This window comes from Corvus hawaiiensis, chromosome 6 (genome assembly GCF_020740725.1).
Source record: "Corvus hawaiiensis isolate bCorHaw1 chromosome 6, bCorHaw1.pri.cur, whole genome shotgun sequence".
In the NCBI taxonomy this organism is placed as follows: Eukaryota; Metazoa; Chordata; class Aves; order Passeriformes; family Corvidae; genus Corvus; species Corvus hawaiiensis.
Window position 1 is genome coordinate 33,728,909 of NC_063218.1, and position 26,980 is coordinate 33,755,888.

General features: G+C 36.3%; 1 protein-coding gene across 3 annotated transcripts in view; it reads left to right on the top strand.

Moving 5' to 3' along the window:
- The window catches only part of PALS1 (protein associated with LIN7 1, MAGUK p55 family member), a 56,179-nt gene that overhangs the window by 13,136 nt on the left and 16,063 nt on the right, over positions 1-26,980 (top strand). For 2 of the 3 annotated variants that reach the window (XM_048306256.1, XM_048306258.1), the window contains exons 2-3: positions 14,046-14,559; positions 21,325-21,533. In XM_048306256.1, the coding sequence (XP_048162213.1) occupies positions 14,193-14,559; positions 21,325-21,533 (576 nt within the window). In that variant the 5' untranslated portion in view covers positions 14,046-14,192. Of the gene's footprint in view, positions 1-13,217; positions 13,474-14,045; positions 14,560-21,324; positions 21,534-26,980 lie in introns of those variants that run through there. The other variant, XM_048306257.1, reaches the window with a different exon arrangement.

The following is a 26,980-nucleotide window of genomic DNA, read 5'->3' on the forward strand; positions in this document are numbered from 1 at the left end:
TTGTGGAGAGCTCTAGTCATGCCAAAGCCAGTGTGAAAACAAGTGGTAAAGTGCATTGTGATAGAAGGTAGAGGATGTCTCTGTTTTGCAGAATCATATCTTAAGTTCCTGGTAGGAGGAAATAGAGGATGTAACTCGATTGCTCTGAAACATGGATATATGTCCTTGTTAAGGTATGGGTGGTGTGTATTGCTGCATCTTGAAATTTTTCAGCTGTGCTGCTCCAGTGCATTGTGAGAATTTACTGCTGTGAAGTCTTGAAAAAAGTATGTTTAGGAAACTGTAGTCTTCTGTTGTAGCTGATCAAAGCTCTTCAAATTGCTAGGCAAGAGAAGGACCAAATATTTTCAAACTTTGCAGTGACAAATGTACATAGAGGTAGTAACTCGAGTACTTGCAGCCTGTCAGATGTCATGGTTAGGGTCAGGATAAACCCTCCTGTCTCTTAGAATGACTGCAGTGAAGGCCTCAGAGTGTTCTGTTGTTATGACTCTGGTGCTTCACAGTGATATTTGGAGTTTTGTCTTCAAATTCTGCTGCCTTTTCCTATTGCTTACAAGGTAGATGCACCAGAGTCAGAGAAAATATGCTTGTCATAGAGAGAAAAGAGAGTTTATCTCTTCCAGTGGACCATAACTTTCACTCTTTACTGTTACCATTTGGCTGACCTCTTTGATCTGACAAACTTTGTGTAAAGACAGTGGCAGCTTCCCAAGCAGCATACAGAAATGCTGATATTGGCCCCGAGCCCCATATCCAGTTAGTGTTCTTGCTGACTGTTCTGTCATCTTAGCCTTGCCCTTTGACCCTGGATTCTGCTTTTTCTACAAGCAGGGAATTTAGAGTACTTCGACTTTGCTGTTGTTTTGATTATTGCTAGAATGGATAATTACTCTGGTTTTTCCAGTAATAGGCTTCTCCCTATATCCTTTAGTTCTAGACTCTCCCCTTTTTTTGTTCCCAATTTTCATCCTCTGCATTTTCATTCCTTTCTCTGACTTTTCTCAGGGGAAAAAAAAGATGGGTCCTCCTTAGCACTGATATTGTATGCAGCTGCTGGTAGTAGTCTAGAGTAGCAATTGAAGCATTAACACCTGGTTTTGCAAGAGGGCAAGGCTGCCAGTTCTGTGCTGAGAGTATTTCAAGCTGTCCTGACTGTTATTGATGGTGAATGCCATCATTTGTGGCACGTTTTAGTAATCAGATTTTCTCAGGCTGACTTCATAATTGTTACAGTGTTTTCCAGAATGTTTCAGTATCACAGTGCCAAGTGCAGTCTAGTACATATGATTGGTGTTAGGTTGCTGATTTGTCTGCACCTGTAGAGGAAGACACCCATCTGTGTGGTCTCAGCATGAGGGCAGCATCCAGGATTGTCTTTTGCTGAAGGGTTTACAAAGTAATACTTTCACCCAAAGTTGATATTTTTACAATTATGTAAATGTGAGTTTAAGAAAGAAGTATCTTATGCCCGGAATGTTATGGTTCTATTTATTCAAAGTATTAGTGTAGTAAAACAGTTAAAGACTAATTTACTGAAGGCTTTATTATTTAACCCAAAGAAGAACTGCCAAATATGTTGCTAACACTCTTAGGTAAGCTTAATTAGGGAAATTTGGCTCTAGATTTTTGAATTTAATAGTAGTTTGTGTTCAGTTGGATGGCATCAATGTGTTCTTATGAAGCTTCAATTTTCTAATAAGTGTGTTCCAAAGGAGTCTATGCTCTGGTGGTTCTGGAATGGTTGGTGAAGACGCTGTAACTTAAGGTGGCTGTAAATGAGAGTTCGTGTCTTTGGGTTTATTTTGGGACACTAAGTTCTTACTTTCTGATGCAGAAGTGCCTGATGGCCAAGCTATAAATATTGGGGTAATAAAATGTTGTGATATTTTCTTTAGAGAGATTTATCAGCTATGTTGGTATAGTGCATATAAATGTGTTTGCATCACTGGTATGTATAACTTGTACAAACTTAATCTTTAGATATTTGTTTAAGGGGTTGGGTATGTGATGGATTCTTCCAGGTATTGCTCAATAACTTTTTTGAATGTATTCTTAATGTTTAGTGCCCTTTTGTATAATACATATAATTTACTGAGTGGTGAAATGCAAAGATATCCTGCATTCATCAGCTGAAAGCGTTCTTACCTCTCTTCCCGTTTTCCTATTAAAAAATATCTCAGTTGCTGAGATCTGACATTAGCACCAGGAGGAAATCTTTGTTGTAGAGAAGTTTCCGTATCTTGCATCCATTTTTTATTTTGATTTAACTTAATTTTTGTGCACACTCATTTCAGTTAAAAGGGATGTCCTAATAACTTAACCTCTCTTCTGCTTTTCTGTTGAGAAACTTGTTTCAGGTGACAAAGTAAAAATGTATGAGAGATAAAGTGAGGACGAGTCAGCGAATTTTCTACTTGCACATAAAACTAGGAAGACTGACTGGCTGTTGGATTGTGGTTTCAGTTTTCTTGTGCTATTAACATTTTCTTTATTACAGTGGGTAGTAGTAGGTAATATGAGTTTATGGAACTAGTTTAAGTTGTCAGACACTTTTGAAAGTTCTAATGATGTGGCAAAATGTATGTTTAGTTTGGGTTTTTGGAGGGTTGGTTTTGTTTGTTTTTTTAAATAAGTAATTGTGTACATGTTATTATAAGCGAGTGTAAAGTAGAGATTAACATACATTTCACTGTTTATCCATTTCATTGGCAGAGAATATTAAAGATGACTGAGATTTTTTTTGGTGTAAAAACCAAAATTCATTATTCAGCTTTCAACTCATGAGTTGGGTGGGGAAAAATGTCTTCAAAGATGCTACCAAAGAAGGAAAATGTTTTAAACAAAGTTTTTAACACCACTGTTTGAGGAGTCATCAGTTTGATTAGTGTAAGAATTAAGAAATACTTCCTTAAGTTCAAATATGTGTTGGAAGTTCATTACACTAAAGGATTCACTCCATGATGTTAGGCAAAGAAAGGCTTCTGAATTCCACTTTCCTAAGTGTTGAATCTTTGTTCCTTAACATATTTGAGAGTTCTGAGGAGGGACTTAGGTCGCTTAGCTTGCCAGTGTTTTTCCCTGACTTCCATAGTCATGTTTAATCTTAGTTCCACAGCTTGAGTGATGATACAGTTTTCTGGACAGGATTATTTCACCATTACATAGTAAAAAAGTTTGCCTTCCTTCATGTAGAAAGGAGTCTTACATTCCTGTGAATTTATCACAAATTTCTAGTATTTTCTTAATAAAAAGAACACATGCTTTAACAAGGTTTCAGAAAGGGAATGGTCTTTCTTTGATTTAGTAAAAGAGTTGAACTGTGAAAAAGCTCTGCAGCCACAGTTAGGTACCTGAATTCACTTTGCAGAAGTGAGTTTGTTCCTGTCAGGATTTTATTTTGATTTGTGTAACAGATTGCTAACGTTAGGCCCAAGAGTCCACTTAGATTTGATAGGAAAGAAGGGACTGTTTTTATAAGGTACAGAAAGTCTCTAATGTTGTGCCTTTATAGCCTTGTGAAGTTTTCTCATGCATTTTTATTATGAAGTCTAGTAATGTAAGTTATTTACAGAGCATTTGATTTTCATATCCTATAGTGAAATTTTGTTAATACTTCACATAAAATATTTATCTGCATGTTTTCCGTGTGACCTGTGTTTTAAGTTACTGTATAGTATAGGTTTGTACAGCAGGCTTGCCTTACAGTGTGACCCAGGAATCAGCATGAGTTCTTTGGTCATGCTTGGGATTGTTCCTGCAAGTTTAACAGATCGTTGTGATAAATAGTGGGAAAGGTGATTAGTAATTTTTGTCCATTCCCAAGTGGTTATCCATATGTGAATTCTGTTGTATGCCTGAGGTAGTACTTTTCTTTGTATTAGTGTTTGGCCAGTAGGTGTGCTGTTTAATCAGTAGGTGATCTGTTTAATGCCTTCTGCTGCAGAAAATTAAGATCTATCTGTTGTTGCTGTCCTTTATAAAAAGGGAAAAAAACCTGCTCTTGCTTCTGAGTTGTGGATTACACTATTTACACTAAGATAATAGAGAATACTAGTTGAGTATCTTCAAGTAATGAATGTGCAGAGATGTTCAGATATTGAACTCATCATGTTAAACATTTGGGTGATTAATTTATCATTTTTATTTGGGAGGAAATATGCTCAAAGATAAATGCAAATTTTGTGGTGCTTTATACCCACAGTGTTTCAGAGTATGTTTTTCAAGAGAAACCAATACTTCCCTTTTAATGGCCCTGTTTACATCATCAGGAAGATATGCAAATGGTTGTAGGTGTGTGGTTGCTTTTCTGTGGTGGTTTTTTTTTTTTGTAGACTTTGTTTGGGTTGTTTAGGATTAAAAGAATCAGTAGGTGTTGATGAGGTTTTTTTGCAGGGGGTGAGGAGAACTCACAGAATATGGTTCCATGATACGCGGTCCCATTTGGACTTGTCTCCCTGCTGCTGGCGCTCAGAGTTTGTACTTGTCTTTGTTCTTACCTCTCCCTCCCTGGTCTCAAAACATTTGCTTCTGACCCTTATGCCAATCTTGTCACCTTTCAGATTATTGTGATCTGTTCTGGCATGCCAATTTGACCAAAACCAACCAAACCAAAGTATTTTCTGACATTCTGCAGTCTTGTTGAATTAAAATGACTTGGTGACAGATTTGGCAAGCTTCAAAACTGTTAGAGAAGGTAATGGCTGTATAACCCAAAAGTGGAGAGCATAAGGGAGCAGTTAAAAACAAGAGTAATGAGACTGCAGGTCTTTGGCAGCAGCGAACTAGCACAGCTTAACAGTCCAAGGAATCATACTGACAGTCTCTTTTTTGGTTCTTGTCATAAATTCGTGAACTACGGATTCTGTTTGGAAGGCTGCAAAAGTAGGGCACACTTGAAAGCTTAGTCAGCTTTGTTCTGTTCTAGCAGTTGGCAGAGTTGGTTATGCACAAACATATGAATTATGTGAGTTCCCTGAAAAAAATTACTGAAATGTTTGCAAATATTAAGTAATGTGATTGACACAGTGTAAAGAAATTACAGCACTTCAAATTCTCAACAGTTTTTTCAGCCTGCAAAATTTTGAGTTTTGACTTTGCCATTTGTCTTCTCAGGACTGAGAAGCATCCTAGCAGATTTCATGGATGTGAATTCGGTTAAGCATAATCCTCTGCAAACTTCAACTGTCCCCCATTGGTTCTTTAGGGGATATATTTGCCGTAGTTACCCATTGCGCTTGTCCTGGCTGAGGATAGTTTCTTTCTTCTGTAGTAGCAAGGGCTTCTGTTACATTTGTCTAACAGGGTATCTCATCACAGTAGTAATACTGAAATGGCTAAAAAAATTTATACACACTGCCATGGCTGGTATGCTTTGCTTACAGTTCCCTCCAGAAAAATCAACTACAGATTATGTTAATTATACAAAGAAAACATTAGGGAATTATGCCCATGAAGAGAAGATACTTCTGAAGGAAAATTTTTAAATTTGTGCAGTAGTTTTTTAGGGATTTGCTCAGTGAAACAGTCACCACCATTTCAGATGAGTTTAGGAATGAAAATCTTGTGACATCAGAGACCTGAGTAGCTGAAACAGTTTGTGAATTGGTTGGGTTTTTTCTCCTATAAATAATTAAGGAAGAGCTCAGATGAAATGTGGTTGTTCCGAGTTTGTGGTATGTGATTGTGAGGTCTGTGAAGTGCAGAGGTCAATTGTACAGTTTTGTGATTGATGTCCTGTTTTTCAGAATGTCAATTTTTAGAAATCTCAACCTATTTTTGTGGTCAGAAAAATAAGTTGGAAGATCCTTATCCCCTTTGCCCCCACATACCTATGAGTAACATAGCGACAGAGCTAATCAGGTTATATCATTGGGGATAATTTAAAAAAAGATTTTAAAATCATCCCTGACACGCATTCATCTTGAAAAACGGAGTGGAAAAGAGAGCCTGAGGAGGATGGCCACATGGAAGAAGCTAGCACATGTATCTTTGGTACATAATGTTGTAAGATTTTGCTTTTTTGAACTTGCAAAGTCTATAACTCAATCATATAAAATTAGAAGACAGTCTTGGTCCCAGTATAATCTCTGAAGACTGTTGAATTAGATAGCTAACATTTAGGCATTTTTGGATGAAAGATTTTGATGAATAGCTGTATTTCCATTTTCTTTAGGTGAGGTTTCTGAATTGAATTCAGCAGATGTTGGAATATTAAAATAAGTAAAGAAGAAATTCGTCTTTCTTTAGAGTATTGTAAATAAGGGTTAAGAATAACTTGTTATTGAATACTAAATTAATCCCACTTTGTGTGAATTTAAATGTCAGGCAAGATGTAAATTGTGGAACATAGTAACTTCAGTTTAATTTGGGATTAGTTAATTTAGTTTTGGTTCAGTCACCTCTTTGAAGTCAGTGTCATATACATGCTAGTACCCGTGAACGTTTGTTATAAATACTGCTTTATATAGTGAAGCGGCGGCAAGCACTGACATTAAAAATAGCATGCTAAAAACTATGGGAGTTAAAATGAGACTAGAATGCAAGAGCCTGAGCAAACAAGGACACAATTTCAAGGGAGTTGGAGGAATCTTATTAGAGAATTAAAATAGTAGCAGTGTTTTTAGTATCACAGGGAATATAACCACTGTTTAAAGCAAGGACAGGCATATTTACTTTCAAGAGAATGAAAGCTGAAGTCTTAGCTGTGAATAGGTGATAAGAAATTACTGTCTTGTTACCATGCATCTGGCTGTCCTGTGAGATCTGTTAACAATCCCTGGAATTCTAGGAATTTCTTTACTCTTCATTTGTTATGCTTGAAGGTTTCTAAACATTTAAAAAACTGCTAAATTAAGGTAATTCCTTTTTTCTCATACTATTATGTCATATATTTATTGCAGCCTGTAGGCATCTATGTTATCCCCTCATATCTATATATAAAATAAACATTTTTCGTCACAGGGATTATTGGTGCTAAAGATTTGATTAGAGCAGAGTATTCAAATGTATGCATAGTTGTAGCCTATTAATCTAAGCCGTGGTGGGATGCTAGGGTGGTATATCTGTGTGCTGTTTTGGGGTGATGTGGATGTCAGACCATTTAATGAGCTGTAGTGTTGGATGTGTCTGTAAGCTCCCTTTTGAAACGGCTTTGTTCTTTTTTTTTCAGGTTTTCACTGATTGCTGCAGAGACTGCCCTCTGCTGTGCTCCTCACCACAGTTTAGGGCTTGTCAGCACAACTATGTTGGGGCTTTATTGAGGATACAAAATATGAACAGACCCTAGAGCCTAAATACTATATTACTGAATTGTAAAATATGCTTAGCTGACCTTGGCAAAAGTCTTTAAAGTTTTTTTTGTCTAGCTGTGATTTTTTAGTGATAAACTTCTTGAAGCCAGCTCAAGTTTGTTTCTATTGTCATTCCCTCTCACCCCAGCTGAAACTTTATTCTCCTACCTGTCTATTTTTCATTTGATCTAACAAGCAGAAATTAATGATTGTGTGTAAGTGGTAGTGTATATTTAAAACTAAGGGAATTGTGGTATATAAGATGTTTATTCTTGGTGTTTTCAACAATTGTTTTAAATCTCAGTCAACTTGGGAAGAATTTTAATTGTTTGTATAACTTAAAAGAAAAAAGTATTGATAAATGTAGTAGAAAGTCACATTTGTTACAACTAGAAAAAGCTTCATGTGGAGTGGCTCTGTGCTATCATGTGAGTGGTTTGACCTGTGCTATCAATTTTAGCTGATTAGAGCTCACTTGCTATACTAACCAAGGAAGGTTGCTGCTCAATAGATCATGCAGCATGTGTCTTTCACAGTGGGATGGGCAGAAATTTAAATAAGCTTTAATTGTTCCTCCCTTTTCATACAACTGCTGCAAAGGTATCTTGCATATATTTTACTGCAAAAGTGCAGTTGCTGAAAGGAGGTCTGAATGAGGTGTCTCTTATTGGTGCCTGTTTTTCATGGAAAACACTTTGTTCGTATCTGTTTTGTGGGGAGTCACCTTGTGTCTTTTGAAGTTGATTGTGTAGGCCCATTCTTGAGCTGTGACTTTTTTGATTGGTGACATTGCATTGACAGATAAACAAGCCTAATAAAATTAAATGTCTTAAATAGACCACAGTTCTTAGGTGTAATACCAATGTGATACAAAAATGTGCTTGTAATATCTCAGGTTTGCAGGCTGAGCAATTTGTTTATACCTTTTATAAAACTGGAATCTTACCTTAGCATCTGAATTTTCAGTTTCATCAATTTCTCTGTGCTTTAATGCTGTAAATTAACATTACTATTGTTCTTGTACAAATGTAACCTAGAAACTGCTAACAATGAAAATTACGATCAATTTGAGGGTTTAGCCCTTTTTGCTGTTGATCCACATATCTTGCACATTTAAGTGAGCATGGAATGCTAAAACCTCTTGGCGTGTCTGAGAGCCCTTTGAAATTCACATGTTGTACTGAGTTACTGTGCTTGACAGGTGTTATAATGAACTCTAGTTTGAAATTATTGGAACAAGAGTCAGCTGGATATTAAAGGAAGAGTTTGCTTCCCGTACTAAAGTCTATGCTAGAATATCTAGTTAGAGGAAAGAATAGTTTATATTAGACTGAAAAAACAAACCATACCAGAAGTCATTTTCTTGAACATGTTGCAAAGCTAGTGTAAAGATTTCTTTTCCATTACAGATTTTTTTTTGTAATTTAAAGAAAAGAAGTATCAAGTTGTCATAAATTTTGTAACTTCTACTTATTTTTGAAAAACATCAGTCTGCTCTAGGCTATAGCAGTTATTTCAGGTACTATTAAGAGTCATAGGAAATATCTGTGAAGTATTTTCTATCATAAAGTCTAATCTTTAACTCTCATCAAGTAGTGGTGGTGAATTTTATGTGGTACAACATGGTTTGTATTGTATTTTCCTTTATGTAATTCCAAGTCTTCCAAGTCTCCTAATCTTGTAGATTCACTGAAATACCATTGAAGAAAAAATGGTGCATAGTAGATGATGCAAGGAAAGCTGGGAATTATTTTTTATTTTCCTATGCCAAGCTTCCATTTGTAGAATTACTGAAGTGTTTTACTTTGCTACTTTGTGATTTTTATGACTTAGGTTTTGCTTGCCTAGAATCTCAAGTACTGAGTAAAAGTACCAGAAGACACACTATTATTTGAGCCATTAATAATACACAGCAGAGATGTGTAGCATAGTTTTCAGCTCATATTTTATTAGTAGTTCAGATATCAGGAAACATCTTGTATGTGATTTTAATCTCATTTCTAATCCACTTCAGCAACCTAGACTTCGTCTTCCAGTTGTTTTTAATTAATATTTTAAAATAACGTATCTGTTGTAGTACATGGCTTTAAACTGATGATAAATCCTTTGCACTGTGCTTATGTTTAATATATACTTCTTGTGTTTATATCAAAATTACAAATGTAGGTTGGGCTTTTGTACTCTAATCTGTGCCAAAACTAATGAAATTTCACTGGAGGTAAGCACTGAACTTCCTTGCAGTCATTCAGAATTTGCAGCTTTAATGAATTTTAAAAAGGGAACTATCAGGTCTAATCATACTTCCAGCACTGAAAGAATTTTAACACCACTGAAATGTAACACAAAACCTCAGCCTCCAGAAAATGTCATTTTTGCTCTTTGGAAGTTGCTGAAGCAAAACAAATTTAATTTTACCATACAGAATTTGGTTGTTAAAGCAATTAGGATTGCTATGCACACCAGCCACAGTCCCCAGGAAGCAAGTGAAAACTTAAACCATCTTACAGCACTTCTGTTTCGATCCCTGTCAGTACATATTTTATACAAGCATCTGCCTTGCACACCAAGATGATTACATTTATGTATGTTTATTCTTTTACAGAGCTTTTGGGGTCTGTGCTTTGTATAGTGTATTCAGGGTGTTTAAAAAGATGATAGAAACCTGATGTTGTTAGCTGTAGGAAGAATGGCAGCTTGTAAAATACAGTATTTTTGAGAATAGTAAGTATAGTTAGCAAGACAGTACTTGTGGTTTCTTCTTTAATTTTGCTGTTATGAACTTGCATCAGAAACATGTCTTGTTTGCTGTCAGAATTTTGTATGATGCCCAATGGTGACCAGAGTGACTGAAGTGCTCTTTCTCAATAGCTGTACTAACATTATCAGTTTTTAGAAACCTTCCTCTGGAGGCCAAAAATAAAAGTAATCTGTTTTGAAGAGACTTTCATATACTCTCTCCAGGACTGTGTTGGTAAGACTTGCGATACGAAGTTGGACAGAGAGAGTCATAAATCTGCTTTATTTGGAAAGCTCTACGTATCATGTGGAAACACTAAGATTCCCCAGTTAGATATCAGCAGTTCAAAGCAAGATCGTCAAAGCCATGATTTAACCCTATTAAACTTTGAGCAATCAAACTCTGTGTAACGAGACACTTGTACATATCTAGAAAGTATAGAAACTGCTACTACCAAGTTCTGAAGAAAGGAATTCTCTTAATTACAAATGTTATTATATAGATTGTACCTATGAAGTAGTAAAAATTAGTAAAATTGAGTAAAAATAAGTAAGTCTGTAAATTTTTCTCCATAGTACTAAATATTAATTTGGCAAAATAAGCTTCTCTTGGGCTGAAAATCTGTTTTATTGGATAATCCACAATTTGCAGAGAACAGACTTGGTGTAACTACCTTCCCTTATTGTTGCTATCACGGAATTTTTAAAATTGCAAAAGAAACCTTCAGAAAGAAAAGCTAAGAGAACAGTTTCTGAAATTATTCATCTTAAGACTTTTGCTGCCACGCATATTGGTTAAAATAAAATTTTCTGCTCCTGGTACCTCCCTTAAGCTGAATCTTATTTTTAACCTCAGCTGTACCACACCTTAATTTGAGAACCAAACTAAAGTTTTTATCAGTGTAGTATTTTACATTTTGCCTCCTTAGGACCATTGTGGAGAGGGACTTGAGAGCTGATCTGATTTTTTTCCTTACATGTTTATTTCATTTGTTGCAGTTGGGCAATAACATTTTTCCAAAACAGTTGGAGATGAGGATTTGTGATGTCTGATGCAGACTTGAGACAACAGGAAGGAGAGGGGCTTAGGTTTGGAAGGAGTCAGCTGTTATCAGAAATTCTTTGATTAAAGGAAGTTGTTCAGCATTCCAGACTTGCAGCATGCCTATGCTTTTATGGATTACCAACTAGTTATATCTAGGGGTCAGGTTTTTTGCGTAGTTTGTTTGATGTTTCCATAACACCAAATTTTAGGTTTCCAGATAACGTGATGTTTTGTACCATCTTTTGTCTAATCTGAGTGTGATTCAATAAACAGCTGTGCTGTTTATTGCTTGTTGCAGGAGTACCTAGCTTCCTGGGACACCAGAAATACTTTTTATTAAAAATACCAAATATCTTAATTTGTCATTGTGGTTTTCTGACTGTTGCTGTTAAAGTGTGACTGCAAGAGAGCTCTCCTTTTCTGTAGCTTTTGTTTCTTTTTTACTTGATTGACTCAGATTTTGAATACTGAGAGTGGGCAGCTATTATCACTGGTGACTTAAATGTCTTGGTACCCTGTTCAGAGAATTTGTATGTCCTTTGTGTCTTGCACACAGTTTATACTGAAAATGTGAGCAGTGTTACTAAGGTTGCCTATTAATAATATTTACTCCAGACTATATTTTTGTTTCTCTTGTCTTCAGTCCATATTACTAAACTAAAGAGATTTAAAATCTTCTCACTCTCTATATAGATATATGAGGTTTTGGTGTGCCATTTTTGTAGCTGGTACTTTTAAATTTGATGGAGGCTATGTAGCTAATCCCACTGTAAATGTTCTTGACCAGTTTTTAAGTATTGGCCATCAACTCAATTTTCTGATGATTCTTCCTGATTAGGATTCATTAGAGAGTGTGACATCATTTAGCTTGCACATGATTGAGTTTAAAGTTGTGTTTTACTTCCTGCAGGTCCTTACACCCTGGTTTTGACTTTTTTAGTGCTGATTAAATGGATATTATTCATCCCCTCAAATTGTTGTACCCTGTAGATTCAGGAATATGAGTTTTCTTTCATCTTGTCAGAGTTGAAAAGAGATGAATGTAGCTTTGAAATGGCTCAGTGTTCAGACAAGCTATGGCCAATACAACTTGAATTAAAAAGAATTTGAATTATCTTCCATCCACAGTTAAATTAGTGGTCTTTGCAATTTTATTGTTCATATTGACACTTCCTTTCCGGGGGTTGGTATTTCTGTACAGAGAAGTTGCCTTTTCAGAAGGGGAAATGTAGCTTTCTGAGGATCATTTTGCTAATTTTTATCCACCTTTCTCTGAACTTCATAGAACTTTTTTAAAGTGGTGCTTTATATAACCCTGTCTAAATGCTAACTTTATGTGGCTCCATTCTTTGAAAAGCTGTTCTAACTTGGGCACTAACTGAAGGCTTTACAGGCACTAAGTAATTGTGGGGTACTTGCAGTGCTAGCCCCAGTACTGTGCAGTTTTTGATGGGCTTTTTGCCTAGGTTTTTTTTCTGAACGTGTGGATGTTGAGCATTGAATGTTGAGCGTATCAGTGGAGTGCAATTAAGTGTCTTTTAAGGGCAAAAAAGGAATTTTGCTACCACAGTAATGCTTGAATTTAATTTTCTTCTTGGGAAGATTTTAGTAATAACTATTTTAGTAGTGGGCTAGACAGGAAACAAGTAAAGGAAATAGTTTTGTTGTTGCTGTAAGCTGTGTGCTACTCCTCAGGAAAATGAAAAGCTGTACGTATTCAGAATTGCAAGCCGGCAAAAGCTTGTGTAGGAGTTTATATTGCTGCTCCTCCCAAACAGAACTATAGATATTTAATTTTCAACTTAATTACAACATAAACATTCTTCCCTTCCTCCTCCAAACACAAACATTTGGTATAAGAATGTTGGTGATTTGGGGTTTTGTTTTTTGGGGTTTTTTTCTGTCTTGGTGCTTCCAGTGTGTAATAAAACTCAGAGATATTTCCTATTATTTCCTCTCAGTAAATTAAAAAAAAAAAAAAAGTAACTTGAAAAATTATGTATATTGGTAATATGGTATGCAACCATTTGTTAATTTTACGACCTTTTAATTGAGGAGAACATATCAGTGACAGGCAATGTGGTATAAAACACACTGCTGCATGTATTGTATTTAAGAGATGAGTGGTTATATTAATCAGGACCTAAGTTCTTTAGCCTGAATCATCAGAAATAAGAAACCAGATTAAGGTGTGTGTAGTATAGTGGAATGTCATACTTGACTGTTGAAATTAATTATTATTCTCTGTCAAATCTGTATGTCTGTACGCCCACATAAGGATTTTTACTCCTGTATTTAATCCTTCCTGCTTTATTGCATACCTATAGGAAGTATTAAGAGTAGCTGCTAACCAGAATTGTCCAGCCCTTATCCTAGGACTTCATCTCTACTTGGAATTGTGTAAGTGCAGCTCCTGTCTGCTTTAGATAGTATCTTATGAAGGAACTCTATGTCAGACTTGTCTTCTTTGAACCCAGGAAGCAATGTTTACATAAAATGCCCCAATTTATAAACAATAAATGCAAATATCTTTACTTGCATTTAGCATATACTCAACTTCTTACAAGCATGTTGTTTATAACATGTTTTTAATATTTAGTGTTTGTAGGGTTGTAAGCATGGTTTGTGTTGGAATTTTTAGGAATGAAGGAACAAATTAAAATTTGAGTGAGAGCTCTCGGAAAACTGTTTATTTTCAATTGTGTTAAGAGCAGAATCACCATGGTTTTGAATGGGGAATACAAGAGATTTTAACATTAGTTTGAACAGTGCTCCTTTTCTGACACTGGCATCTGAAGTCTACCAAAGTATGTGAAACAGATTTGTGAGGATTCTGTAGTTCTTAGAAGGGGAAGAAGCACTATGAATATTTGGACAAGAAGTTCCATTGTTTTGATGGCCGGGGACCTTAGGTGTTTTCTTATTTGTCCAATTACTCACTAATTTCTTTTCTTTTGAATATCTGTCATTAGATTTTCCTCCTGGATGCCTCTTCAAGCGTCTTGTGATGGAAGGGAAATATATTTGAATTTATAATGGATTTTACACAATATCGTAACACAAACTGGCCTAATAGCAGCGTTTTGTTTTGAAGAGCTTAAGCATAATTACAAATAATCATGACAACTTCCCATATGAATGGACATATCACAGAAGATTCTGACAGTGAAGCAAAAAATGTGGACCTTGTGTCTCCTGAGGAACCTCAGAAGCACAGAGAAATGGCTGTTGATTGCCCTGGGGACTTGGGGTCCAGGATGATGCCCATGCGGCGGAGTGCTCAACTGGAGCGAATCCGTCAGCAACAGGAGGACATAAGGCGCAGGCGAGAAGAAGAGGGAAGGAAACAAGAACTGGACCTTACTGCTTCCATGAGGCTAAAGAAACTAGCACAAATTCCTCCTAAAACTGGAATAGATAATCCAATATTTGACACAGAAGAAGGAATTGTTTTGGAGAGTCCTCATTACACTGTGAAAACACTAGGTAGGTAAAATGCAATGAGTGGGCTAACAGGGTGAAGATTTATTTGATATTAATGCTCTTTTAGGCCACTGAAAACCTAATTTAGCTAATTTTTCATAACCGGATTTAAAGTCTTCTGGTCCTTTAGATTTGTGGTGGTTTGGGGTTTTTTTACTTAGCCAAATGTGAGGCTATGTGCCTCAGCAAATGGCTTTTCAAAACTGATCCATGTGGGGAACAGTTAAATACTTTGTGGATAATAATTAATTCAGTCAGTGTCTCTATCTTCTTAAGGCTGGGGAAAACTGTGTAAGTAATATCCAATTTTATGATGTTTGATGAACTGTAGACCAGAATGAGGAATGAATAAATACAGATTGTCATTTAAAATAAAAATGCAAGAGTTGTTAATTCTTTAAAGCGAAACATGCTAGTGTTTTTTTCTCATTCTGTCTTGCATTATCGATTGCCACCTAATATAAATGTTGCACCAATACATCTCTTAAAGTATTGGTTTTGATAATGAAAATCTGCTTACACATTGACGAAAGTGTAATGTTAATAATTTTTGAAGAAATAGATGCTGAAATTTTTCATTTCATAGTTGTCATTGTTTTAACTACACTTATTTGGAGAACGTTTCTAACCTTTCTTCCTCAAACATAAGTATTTTAAATAAAATGTGGTGTGTCACTGGAGTGAAAAAGACGCACTGGGAATTTGTGGGAGTCCAGTTCAGATTTCCAAATCCATACCTGTTCAGAGATCCAGATTGCTTTAAAAAGGCAGCCTTTTTTTCTGGGCTGCCCTAAAGTTTCTTGATATTTTTTTTCCTACTGGCTGGTAGTTGAGAATACAGAGTGAAAAATAGCTATGAAATTGCTAATTTCTTCTTTTTTACTTCATCTCTAGTATTTGTGTGCCCAAGCAGCAGTTCTGCTAAGGACATGTCTCTGCTCCATAACCTCTGGTAATCCTTATTGTACAAATCCCTCTTTCGGAAAATTTAGATTGAAAGGGTCATCAGGATGTCATCCTGTTCAGCCTCCTGTGGAGAGCAGGGTCAATTACAAACAAGGCAGGTGTACCTTGTTTTAGTGCATGGCTTGTCAGCTGAGAGATCCCTTTGTAAGGAGGAGATTCTGTACTGAACTTCATGAAGCATTAGGTATTTGATTGTAAAATTCCCTCTGTAGAGGGAGCACAAAGCAGAAGATAGAAAAATGGATGTCAGACAGTAAAAGTGACTTCACTTGGGGCTTGCCTAGCCACAGTGGCCAAAAGCCGTGAAGACTGACTACTGGAGGAATTGGAAATTGAAACAAGAGAAGGGAGGAAAGAGTGACTTGAAATTAGAAAGCTGGGGCTAGATTTCATGCTAGAGGTGGTGAGACCTTGGAGGGAGGATAGGTGCAAACCAATGGGCAAAGCAGCTACCCATGGAAACTGGTAGGGATGAGAAGTGAGTAACATGCATCGGTCTGACATACTTGAGAACCAGTTAGGAGCTAGTGTAGACTGAAGCTCTTTGGACAGGAGAAATAACAGTGAAGAAATTACTGTGATGACAAAAAGGTGGGTTTAAAAATCTCTCAGTGGGGAATTCAGAAGGGTACCAGCTGTGGGAGAAGCTGAGGGATTGTCGAAGACAGTATTTGTGAAAAGTTGGAAGAGGAAACTAGTTTTGGCTCAGCAAGAACAGAAGATGGGAAATTGGTATTGAATGGAAGCTAGGATTCTTTGAATACTAGGTGTAAGAAGAGAAATGCCAAACATTGGGGACAAGAAGATTGTAGAGGTGTGTGTGTAGAAAGAGGTAAATTAGGAAATAACATGTGGTATAAGGTGCATCTTGAAGTAAAATGGCTAAGTGACTTTGTCCACTTTTGTAATCAAAGTTTGGGTCTTGTCATTTGGATCAATAAACTTCAGATTTAAGAAGAGAGGATTTATCGTTCGGCATTCCATGAGCCAGCAGTGCCTGTGTGGCCAAGAAGGTTAATGGGATCCCAGGCTGCATTAGGGAGAGCATTGGCAGCCGGTTGAGGTGATCCTGCCCCTCTACTCAGCCCTGGTGAGACCTGACCTGGAGTGCTGTGTCCAGTTCTGGGCTCCTCAGGACAAGAGAGACAGGGAGATCCTGGAGCAGGTCCAGTGAAGGGCAACAAGAGAGCGTCTCTTAAAAGGAAAGACTGTGGGAGCGGGGCCTGTTCAGCCTCAAGAAGAGGAGACAGAGAGGGTATCTCATCAATGCCTGTCAGTATCTGAAGGCAGGGTGTCAAAGGATGGATCCGGGCTCTTCTTGGTGGTGCCAAGCAGTAGGACAAGAGGCAGTGGGCAGAAACTGAAGCACAGGAAGTTCCACCTGAACATGAGGAAAAACTTCTTTACTGTGCAGGTGATTGAGCACTGGAATAGATTATCCAGGGAGGCTGTGGAGTCTCCCTCACTGGAGGTACTCAAGAACTGTTTGGATACAATCCTGTGCCATGTGCTTTAGGATGACCCTGCTTGAGCAGGGAGGTTGGATGAGATGACCCATTGTGGTCCCTTCCAACCTTACCCACTATGTGATTCTGTGATTAAGAGTAGGTTTTGATTATACTCAACTATGATGTTGAATTATTGTAAACATAGGAAAAATAGTTCTAAATAAAATACTGTGGGTTTTTAACTATATAGTCCCTAAAGAATCTGTATTCACTCACTAGTGTTGTCAAAAACCAAGTTAAAATTTAAATTTAGTGAAGTGCTTCTGCAGTAGCTTGAACTCGTACAAAATTTTCTTCTACTCTTGAGCATGTCCTTTTTCCAGTTTCTGGGTTATCTTTCTAACATTTTTAACACTGCATCTGGCTCTTTCCCTCTTTCCACTTTGACTGTCCAGGTTAGAGTGATTAGTCATATTCACAAACCTCTGAGGTGAGTTAGGAAAACCCCAAATAAACTTGAACAGGTGCTAGTGAATTACAGAGATGTTCAACTATCCTTCTTTGGTATTTTTTAAAATACTGATTTTAATTTTGCTATTGTGTGTATGTGTGTTAATCCATAGAGCTTCTCCTGAAGATACATCTTTTAAGAATATTGACCTATGTGTCTGTATTTTTAATTTGGAAAGTGTTTTGTAAGTGCCAATGTCTAATTTGGCAGATCCTTGCCAAGTCTTTAATGTTTTTATCATCATAAAAGAAAGCAGACTAAAGAAATTGGAATTTATGTATAAAAATAAAACAGGACACTTAACCAAAAGATTTTTAAAGGGCATGTTTGTTAACAAAGCAGTATATGATTTAGACAGCTGTTTAAAAGGAAATAATGGAAATAATATTCTCTGCACCTAGCTACATGTGCATGTAAGTATTTACTGGCTTTTTCATAGCACTATGCTTCTGTAAAAAACAGACTTTTTCTGTTTGCTACAGTTCATTCAGCTAATTTAGTTAAATGAGTAACTGACATTTCATGGAAGTAAGCCTTTCTCTGAAGTAAGCCCTTTCTGGCTACAGTGATGATTTTTTTTTTTTTTTTTTTAAAGCCACCTATTTTTTGCTTTTATGCCTTGGCCAAAACTTATTTATAAATATGTTATAAATAAACTTTCTGAAATACTGTTTTATCCAAAACTACTTTTCCTAGCCATGTGATTCAAGTTATATTTGAAGCATTAAAGTGCTAGTACCAGCACATAGATTACTCTGCAGAAAAGTTTAGGAATCAAGACATTGGTGCTGACATAAAATAAAGCCTATCTTCTTAAGTTTGCTCTTCTTAACTTTTTGTTTAAGGTGATAAAAACCATCTATTTTCTTTTCTTCATTTTCTAATATAACATGTTAAGCTGTGACTGCAGGTCCTCCCCTGCAGTTGCATACTTTTGCCCTGGCAGTCTTTTGATTAATGTGTATATCTCACAGCGCTCAGTCACATTCCAGCCATTTCATAGTCTAATGGAAAAAGGCTGCTTCTTGTAAAAGACGACTTGACAAAACCCAGTATTTGATTGCTAATTGATCTACAATTAAAAAATGGACTTGGTCTGCAAAAGAACCCTGACTTTTCTGTGAGTAAATGCAGATGTTGGTCTTACTGAACTTTTTTTTCTTCAAGACAACCCTATTAATCGGATATATCTGGAGATGGAGTCTTTTGTTACCTGATGCTTTTTAAAATTATTGTTACTTTAAAACGACCAAAACCAACAAAAAAAGAAAACCAAACCCTGCACCGAAATGTTATCTGTGACTTAAGACTTCAGAAGCAGGAACCTAAAGAGAATTAGGCATGCATAAAGCCAGATTTGTATGTGGTTTTGTGTGTATGGTTTTTTATTAAACAAGTGACTAGGAAATGGAGTGTTACCTTTTGAGGAATATTTCATTTCACTCCTTTCAAATATTATTTCTCTTTTATAATTGTGTTGAGGTGGGTATTTGTTTGCTGTTTCATGGTGGGGGGAAGTCACTTGGTATAAAGCTCTGGAATCTAGCAGATGAAGCCTCAGTGTAGAAGGGAATTGTACAGGGAAGAGAGTACCGTGGTAGTTTGTAAGAAAGGGCTGAAAAGAGATTATGTAAAGACATCTAGGAACAGGATGTCTTTTTATAGATACAGAGTAAGATGTCTGTCTTTCTGTATGAATTTATATCTTACATGCAACATGTATTAGAATTGCGTGTGTATATATGTGTATGTATTTGAATTTTCAGATGTGTAAGAGAGAGTTCAGAAACAATCGACTAAAATAATGCATAGCAAGAGATAAAAGAAGCGAGGTTCTTCTCTAACATCTCACTGCTTTTTGAATCCAGTAACCGTAACAAATAGCAGAACTTTGAGTTGGTATGTTTTTTAACCAGGCAGGTGTCAGTAGGAGCTGTGCAATAACATCTGTTTTACTCACTTTTTTTTCTTTGTGCTTGAAAACAGTGCACTTCCTCAGACTTGTGAGAATGAGTTGAAGAGATACTTCACTACTCTACATTCTCCATTAGATGAGAATTTTGCCAGCTGCCAATGTCCTATTTAGCAAATATTCTCACTTGTGGAGTGTTCTTTAGCCTTCTCTCCAAATGGCATTTCTCCCAGTGTGATAAGCAGTATATTCTGTATACAGTTTCCTAGTGAGACATTGGCTACCTTAATTAGTGTTGTGAGCTGTAGCACCAGTGGAATATCCTGCACAGCCAGTATCCAAGCTTTCTGTGCAGCTTTTGTTCTACTGCCCTTTGTTTCTCTGGTGGTTACAGGAAGAAGCCCTTGACCTTTGGTGGGTAGGATGATTTTAGCATGTGTGAAATGGCTTTGGAGGGGTTTTTATTACTTTTTTTTATTGTCCTGCAGACAGTAAAATACAAGAGTAGTAGCCCTGGCTTGTTTGTTTCCTTTTATAATACAGAAGACTAACTTGCAAACTCAGACTTGACAGCTTGTAAATAGGTATGGTTTGTCCAAATTTAAAACAATTAAACTTGTTTGAAGTGCTTATTTTATTAGGCTTTATGGTTTTCATGTGCCCATTTATCAACCTTTTTTTTATGTTGTGCTCAAAAATTTTGAGTCTAGGCTTGTGTTCAGTGTACTGATGAGTTTGTGGTTAAAAATACCTACGGGAAACTTCTTGACAGAAGTATCTGTCTTAGTGATTGGTATCTACTGTGATTTTTCATGTAAAAAGTGCAACTTAGCTGATGTCCTGATAGTGTTCCTAATATTATTAGCTCATAATGAATCAATGAAGGTTGCTAAAACTTAAAAATTATTCTCAAAGGGATAATTTGGTATCAGTAAAGAAGATTGACCATCAACTGACAGTTTTAAAATTTGGGGGTTTCATTGTTGTTTTTTTTTAAATACCAGGGTTCAAAAGTTCTAGCTTACTTGAATTTATTAAAATATAAGATTGCTGACCAGCTTCTTGTGGCTGAACTGATTTTTTCATACAGTGTGTGAAAACATATACATTCTTTCAGGCTCAATACATGCTTTTTTTTTTTATTTTTGTCTGCTTCAGAATTTCTTACCTGTGTTTGATTCATATTCCTTGTTTTAGGTGGTTTCTCAAGTACTTAATTTTGAGAAGTGGCCTATTTAGCAGAAATTTGGTTTGGTTTAAAATAATGTAAAAGTCTTTGAGAAGCACTTGTAAAGCATCAGATCAGTTCTTGAAACTCAGGAATGTAACACATAGTATTCTGCAAACATATGGAAACTGGTTATTAAAATATGTTAAAATATTTTACTGCCCAAGCAGAACTCATATTCTTGTAGGTAAAAGATGTGGACTTCTCTTTGCTGTAGATAACTTTCAAAACTCATAGATGTTTATAGATTATATTTTTTCATCCTTTTTATTTTAATGTGCTAAGACTGAGCATAATTTTATGTTTATAAATTGAGTGTAATTTACTTATCAAACATTCATTCCATAAATAAGCAATATATAGTTGAGATACACAGATACCTACCATATCTGGTAGATGCACACAGAAAGGTGAACCAAGGTATCAGTGAATATTCAGTGCATCAAGATGAGCTTAGCAGTAAAACCTTACTGCTCTTACTGACTTGGGGACTTTTTTTTTTCTTTTTTTTTTTTTTTTACTCTTTTTATTCAGTTACATTCTGCTACAAAAAAGTTGGAATAATGGATAACTAATAAACTTGCATATATCACTGCTGGTTTAAAAACTGAACAGCAAAAAATTTTTGTATAACTCTAAATATTACTTAATTACCATTCTTGTTAACTTATATCTTATTTGTATTTTGTTATTTCTTACCTAGAAGTTGAAGAACTGTTAAATTCTCTTAAGCATATCCAGCACGTTTTGGTAGACCCTCAGAGTCAAGAGGATATCTCGCTCATTTTACAGCTTGTTCAAAATACCGATTTTCAGAATGCATTTAAGATCCACAATGCTGTTACAGTGCATATGAACAAAGCCAGCCCTCCATATCCTCTCAGCTCCAATGCACAAGAGCTAGCACAAGAGGTATGTACAGTATGCATCCCTGGGATATACATGAAACCTGTAATCATAGCTACTGTTGAAATACGTACTTGTCAAGCTTGTCGGAGTGACTGAATGTTGAATATGAAAGGGTTATAATAGTCACTGATTGGAAATCTGGAAAAACCGGATATAGCAAACAGTAACCAGAAAAATATTTTGGGGGTAGGAACTCCCTCTTCAGCATGGATAGATATGTAACAGAGAAGGTACTGTGTTTAAACATAGGAAAAGGGAGTGGTTGTGACAATCTAACTCGGTTTCCGTTGGTATTCTTTATTTCAAGTATTCAGGAATTGAGTTACAGTTCTCTCTTTTTGTGACTTTCCACTGAGTTGAACCAGGGTTCTTAGATTGGGAGGCATCTCTGAAAATACAAACATACTGGAAACAAGCATTTTGCTTTAAACTGAGCAACAGATCCCTTAATACTTAATTTAAATGTTTTAATTACTGCTGTGATTAAACTTCTTTTTGTCTGACAGATGACAGCTCTTTTATAAGATCTGATACATTTTTCAGAAATTGTTAAAATATTTTGAGGGGTCTCTCAGTAACGTTTGTCACAATTTTCCTTGGCCTGGTATGAGTATGTAGTGAAGTGTGGCTACATCTTAGACCAATCTATGTTTGTTAGCTTTGACTTAGGTAGCTTGAATACCAACATCAGTGCAAGCCTAGCACTGTAGTGTTCAGCAAAGCCAGATCCAGAGGCTGAGTAAAGGCACCCAGCAAACCAAACTGGCTCAGGTATATGGGTTGGAGTATTCCAGTATGGCAGCAGGTGGTGGGTGTTGGTGGGGTTTTTGGGTTGGTTGGTTCATTTGGTTTAGTATCTGGTTTTCTTTCTCCCAGAAGCATTTTTTTTTCAACAGCTTTTTCCACTCTCCTTTCTTTTACTGACTTCAACCTTGTAAGCCAGCAGCATTGTAGAAAGTGTGAAGTTCTTTTGCAGAAGAAATTACTGACTCTTGAGGGACATCATTTAAACACTGTCTAAAGGTGCAGGTGCTGATTAAACTTCAGCTTAGGATTTTCCTGTTTAGGTTTGTCAGTAAGACTGTGCCAAAAGCAGGTTGGAAGTACTTAAGAATATTTTGTGAATCTGTGAAAACTTTTAATCCACCCACTGTAATCATATGTTTGCAGTACATGTAGGCTTCCTTCTAGCTTGCTTATTCATCAGTCTGTAGCCTGCTTCCAAATCCTTGCTAGGTTTCTTCCGTGTCTGTGAGTCTGAAGGACCCTTTTCATTTACCTTCTGTTGGTAAACCAGTCCCTCAAACATCCACTTCATATAGGCCTAGTTTAGGATTTCATTCAGATACAAGCCAGAATCTTTGAACCTCTTTTTATAATACAGGGTATTACAGATGTAACCCTTAAGAAAGCTGCTTCTTTCCCTTCATGAATATGATGACCTTTTATTTGCTACTTAATAGAAATAGAAATAATAGAAATTTCCAATAAGAAAATATGCCTAGGAAAACTCTAGGTCTATTTCCACACTTTCACATTTCTCCCCATTTTTTGCTGCCCCTTACCTTCCCAACATGTTCTTCTCTTTTTTTCAGGTGATTTGGTAAATCTTAAAATCAGAAGGTGGTGCAAAGCCAGTTTTCTGTCTCTTACCAGTCCATGAAGAAGGTTAAACAAAAAGAAAAGATGTCATTAATCCAGAATTTTTAAACCAACACAATTTGATCATTTATCCATGAGACTATTACATGAAAGACAAACATATCACTGCACTCATTTTGACTCTCCCATCCCCAGCCTTGAAATTCCTGAAAACTCAATATATTGCAAATGTCTGTTCCCATTTTCAGATGTAATCTAGTTTCTCAGTGATTCAGCTTCTTGTGTACTTAAGTGACTTGTATTTTGCAATATGTTAAATAACATCCTGAAATGATAGAGCTGGAAATTCAGGACATATATTTCTGTGTCTGATAGAAGCATCGCGAGAGGATACCTTGAGGCCTCCATTCACATCACTCTCTACTTCCTTGTCTTGCCTGAATAGAAGATCTTATGCTTGGTTTTCAGATCTTTTATTAATTTTGGAAAGGTTTCTGTATTTGTTATGGTAGCAGTATGGGAGGAAATTAATTCTGCTTTAGAAAAGTTGGTCATGTTTTTGTTTTGGTTTTTAGGGTTTGTTGTTGGTGTGGGGTATTTTTTAATCTTGACAACGTGTTTATCTTGCATGCCCAAGTTTTTTCTTGTACTCTCATTTTTGGTTGTCTTTTGCTTTTTCTGCCTCTAAGCATAGGCATGGGAAACTCCCCCAAAAAGCAGCTCATTTACTTGCTTCAGGGTGTTTTTGAAAAGACACTTACAAAAGCCTGGATTTAAGATACTGATAGCATCTCGATGATAAAAGCCAGAAGACATCACAAGAAAGAAAAATAGCAGATACATGCATAACATTAATTTTAAATAGCAGGTAGTGCTGGTGTGCATATTTCAGTGCACAGGTCATGAGCAACAGTGTGTAACTCTGAAACTATTTGGAGTGTGTGCCTCAGTTTAAAGCTACAGACGTGTTTTGTTTGAGGCTTTATACTGTGGAAGAGAACATCTCTAACAGGAAAAGGCATTTTACAACACAACTTCACAATGCAACATGAAACAGTCTCCCTTTTAAAGAAGTAATAACTAATATTATTTCATTTTTTAAAATTTTCCAGTCCTCTTTAGGAAATTCTTAAAATCGGTTGTGTACATGTACAGTTAACTTTTCCCATTAATTCTGATAACCAGACACTTAACAACTGAAGATTTTTCTTTTCTTTTTAAGAAACTTCAATTGAATTAAAAAGGTGGAACGAAGCACTTGAGCTTAAGGAATTTGAGAAAGCTTATCTTCATGTAATGGGGTGTACTCCAAGTCTCAAATAAAAATAGCCAGTAAACATCAAGTGTAATTAAAGTGATTTTAAATCCATTTTAACTTGACCAAGATGAGGGCAAGGATTATGGCAACGTGGTCTGAATCTTGACCTTGTAAGAATATTGGATGCAGCATTCAAGACAATTTTTAACTTGGCCTCTAACAGCACATACCAAATACCTCAAAGACGTTCTTGCTATTAAATATATTTAATAGGCTCAATTTATTTAATTATGTTCCTAAATGTTTTGGACTTGCTACTGTTTGCTTCTGCAAAATCAGACAAATAAACCTGTTCAGTACTGTTGAGGGGATGCACTGGAAGTTCATAACTTCTGGTGTAAATGCACTAGAATGTGTATGTATGTTCAGTCTGACAGTCCTGCTCACCTGCCAGTAAGCAACAACAGAATTCTGTAGGTGCAGTTAATTTCTGAATGTTTAATATCACTCCGGCACATGCCTCTATCATACATGCCTACAAATTGTGGTGTGTGGAATGAAACCAAATTGATAGCTTCTGGGGGGGTTCCTGAGCTAAAGTTAGCATGATTAACAATAAAAACTAGTCTGGAGAGTTAAGAAAATACAGTTATTGCCACGCTCTCAGTGTGGATTGCGTATTCTATATGTAGTGTGTCACTTCTGGAATGACAGGCTTCTTCAAATTTCTTAGTCTGAATAAGCTGTGGGATTCATTACCATGAGTTACAAAGGACTGTAACATGCAGCACTACTGATGTAATAAGTGGTGTATAGGGCAGCCTGAAGCTTTCCTAGAGCTTCATTAAATAAACAAATGAGAGATGTATCTTTTTTCTTAAAGAGGGGGGGATATTAAAATTTTGAATAATCAAATTATTCAAAGCAGAAATTCAAGTTAAATAAAGGATGTTTACTGCACACAGAATAACTGGTTGAACCAGATTGCTTTCTTTTCCACTGTCAAATCCCCAACCTCTGACCTTGTATTCAGATGGTTGTGTTCCTTGCAAGACTTCCAAGTTGCTTTCTGAGTAGGTTTTCCTGTAAAAAGATCATAAAGATTTGATAAATAAGGCTTTAAGGCTTCTCATTGCTTCTTCAAGAAGGGAATTCGAGGTCCCTTGAAAGTTAGAACTTAAATAAACCTCTATGAGAAAGTCTTTTGTATAAAAGAATCTTTTCTTTGAAAATAGAGGAAAACTTGTCAGTGAAATACGTCTTTTGCTGTGTTCTGTTTGCTGTGTGACATCCTAGAATTGAGTTTAAGCCAGGTGTAATAGCTTTCAGTCTAATTCAGAGATATGACTGAAGTCAGGACTTTGTGAAGCTGAACTATTTCTGTTCTCTATGATTTTGAAGAAACTAGTTAAAAAAATTATTTAAATCTGGCTTCTTTGACCATTTTAAGCTATACTATATTTGCTCACCATGAGGCATGTTCTAGGGATGTCAGAAGGAAGGCTTTTGGAGGTTGTGCCAGGTTTATTGCAAAGTGCAGGAATGTGTTCCATGTGACACTTTGTTTGGCAACATGAGGATCTTGCTCCATGGAAACAGCTCATTTTGTGGCTTGTCCTAGAATTTCAAATTATCTTGGCTTGGAAGTTTTCGGTGCTGTTATCTGGTAGCATCCAAGATAGTTGTTAGTGTTTCTGTAGAAAATTGCTCCTAGTATAGAGGCTTTTCAGATCTTCAGATACTGTTAGATCATACAAAAAGGTGAATTATTTTTTCTTTGAAACTTTTGGTCTCTTGATTCTCTGATGTCAAATTACCTCATCTGTAAGAGTCAAAAGCTCTTGAAAAAAATGTTTTCTATTTCTCTGAAAGCTGCTGCTACAATTTGTATAATCTGCTCTTGATGTCTTTGGATTCATTTGTGCTGTTGGACTTGTGTGCTTTTGGTCAGATTAGGCCAGAGGATAATGGCTTTGGAAAGTATCTTCAGCCTCACCTTTATGTGAGAGGACTTCCCTGCTCTTGGCTCTCTGTATGAGCATACCAGTATTTGCAAGAGATGATGGCAAGGTTTGTTTGGTAACTATACGAGAAGGAAAACCTATTTTGGCAACTGAAGCTACTTGAGTAAAAACTAGGCTTGTGTTAGTGTGGATTATTTTGGAACCAGCCAGAGAAACCAGGTTTTCAGGGAGGGGCGTTTTGGAGACAGGAGCTCTAGGATGCATTTCAAAATCTGTCTCAGAATCTTTGGCCTCGCTGTTGGTGGAAATAGTTTCCTGAATAAGAATATGATAATCTGCTTTTAAGGAAGAGGAAGGCTAGTCACATTAATAAGAAATTACTCTAGTTCAAAAGCCCACCATATTCTCATAATACACTTCATTGTGACTGATTTCACTGACATGCAATCACTAACTTTCTGGAGTTCAAGTTTTTTTGTATGCATTTTGTGATATCTGAACTCATTGCCAATCTCTGGTATTGACAAATCTGTGTAAGGTATTGGATACCAACTTAAATTTGGTAGATTATTACTGAGGCAAGATGTGCTGGGGTTAGTCCTGTGGTCTCGTGTGTTTTCCTAATG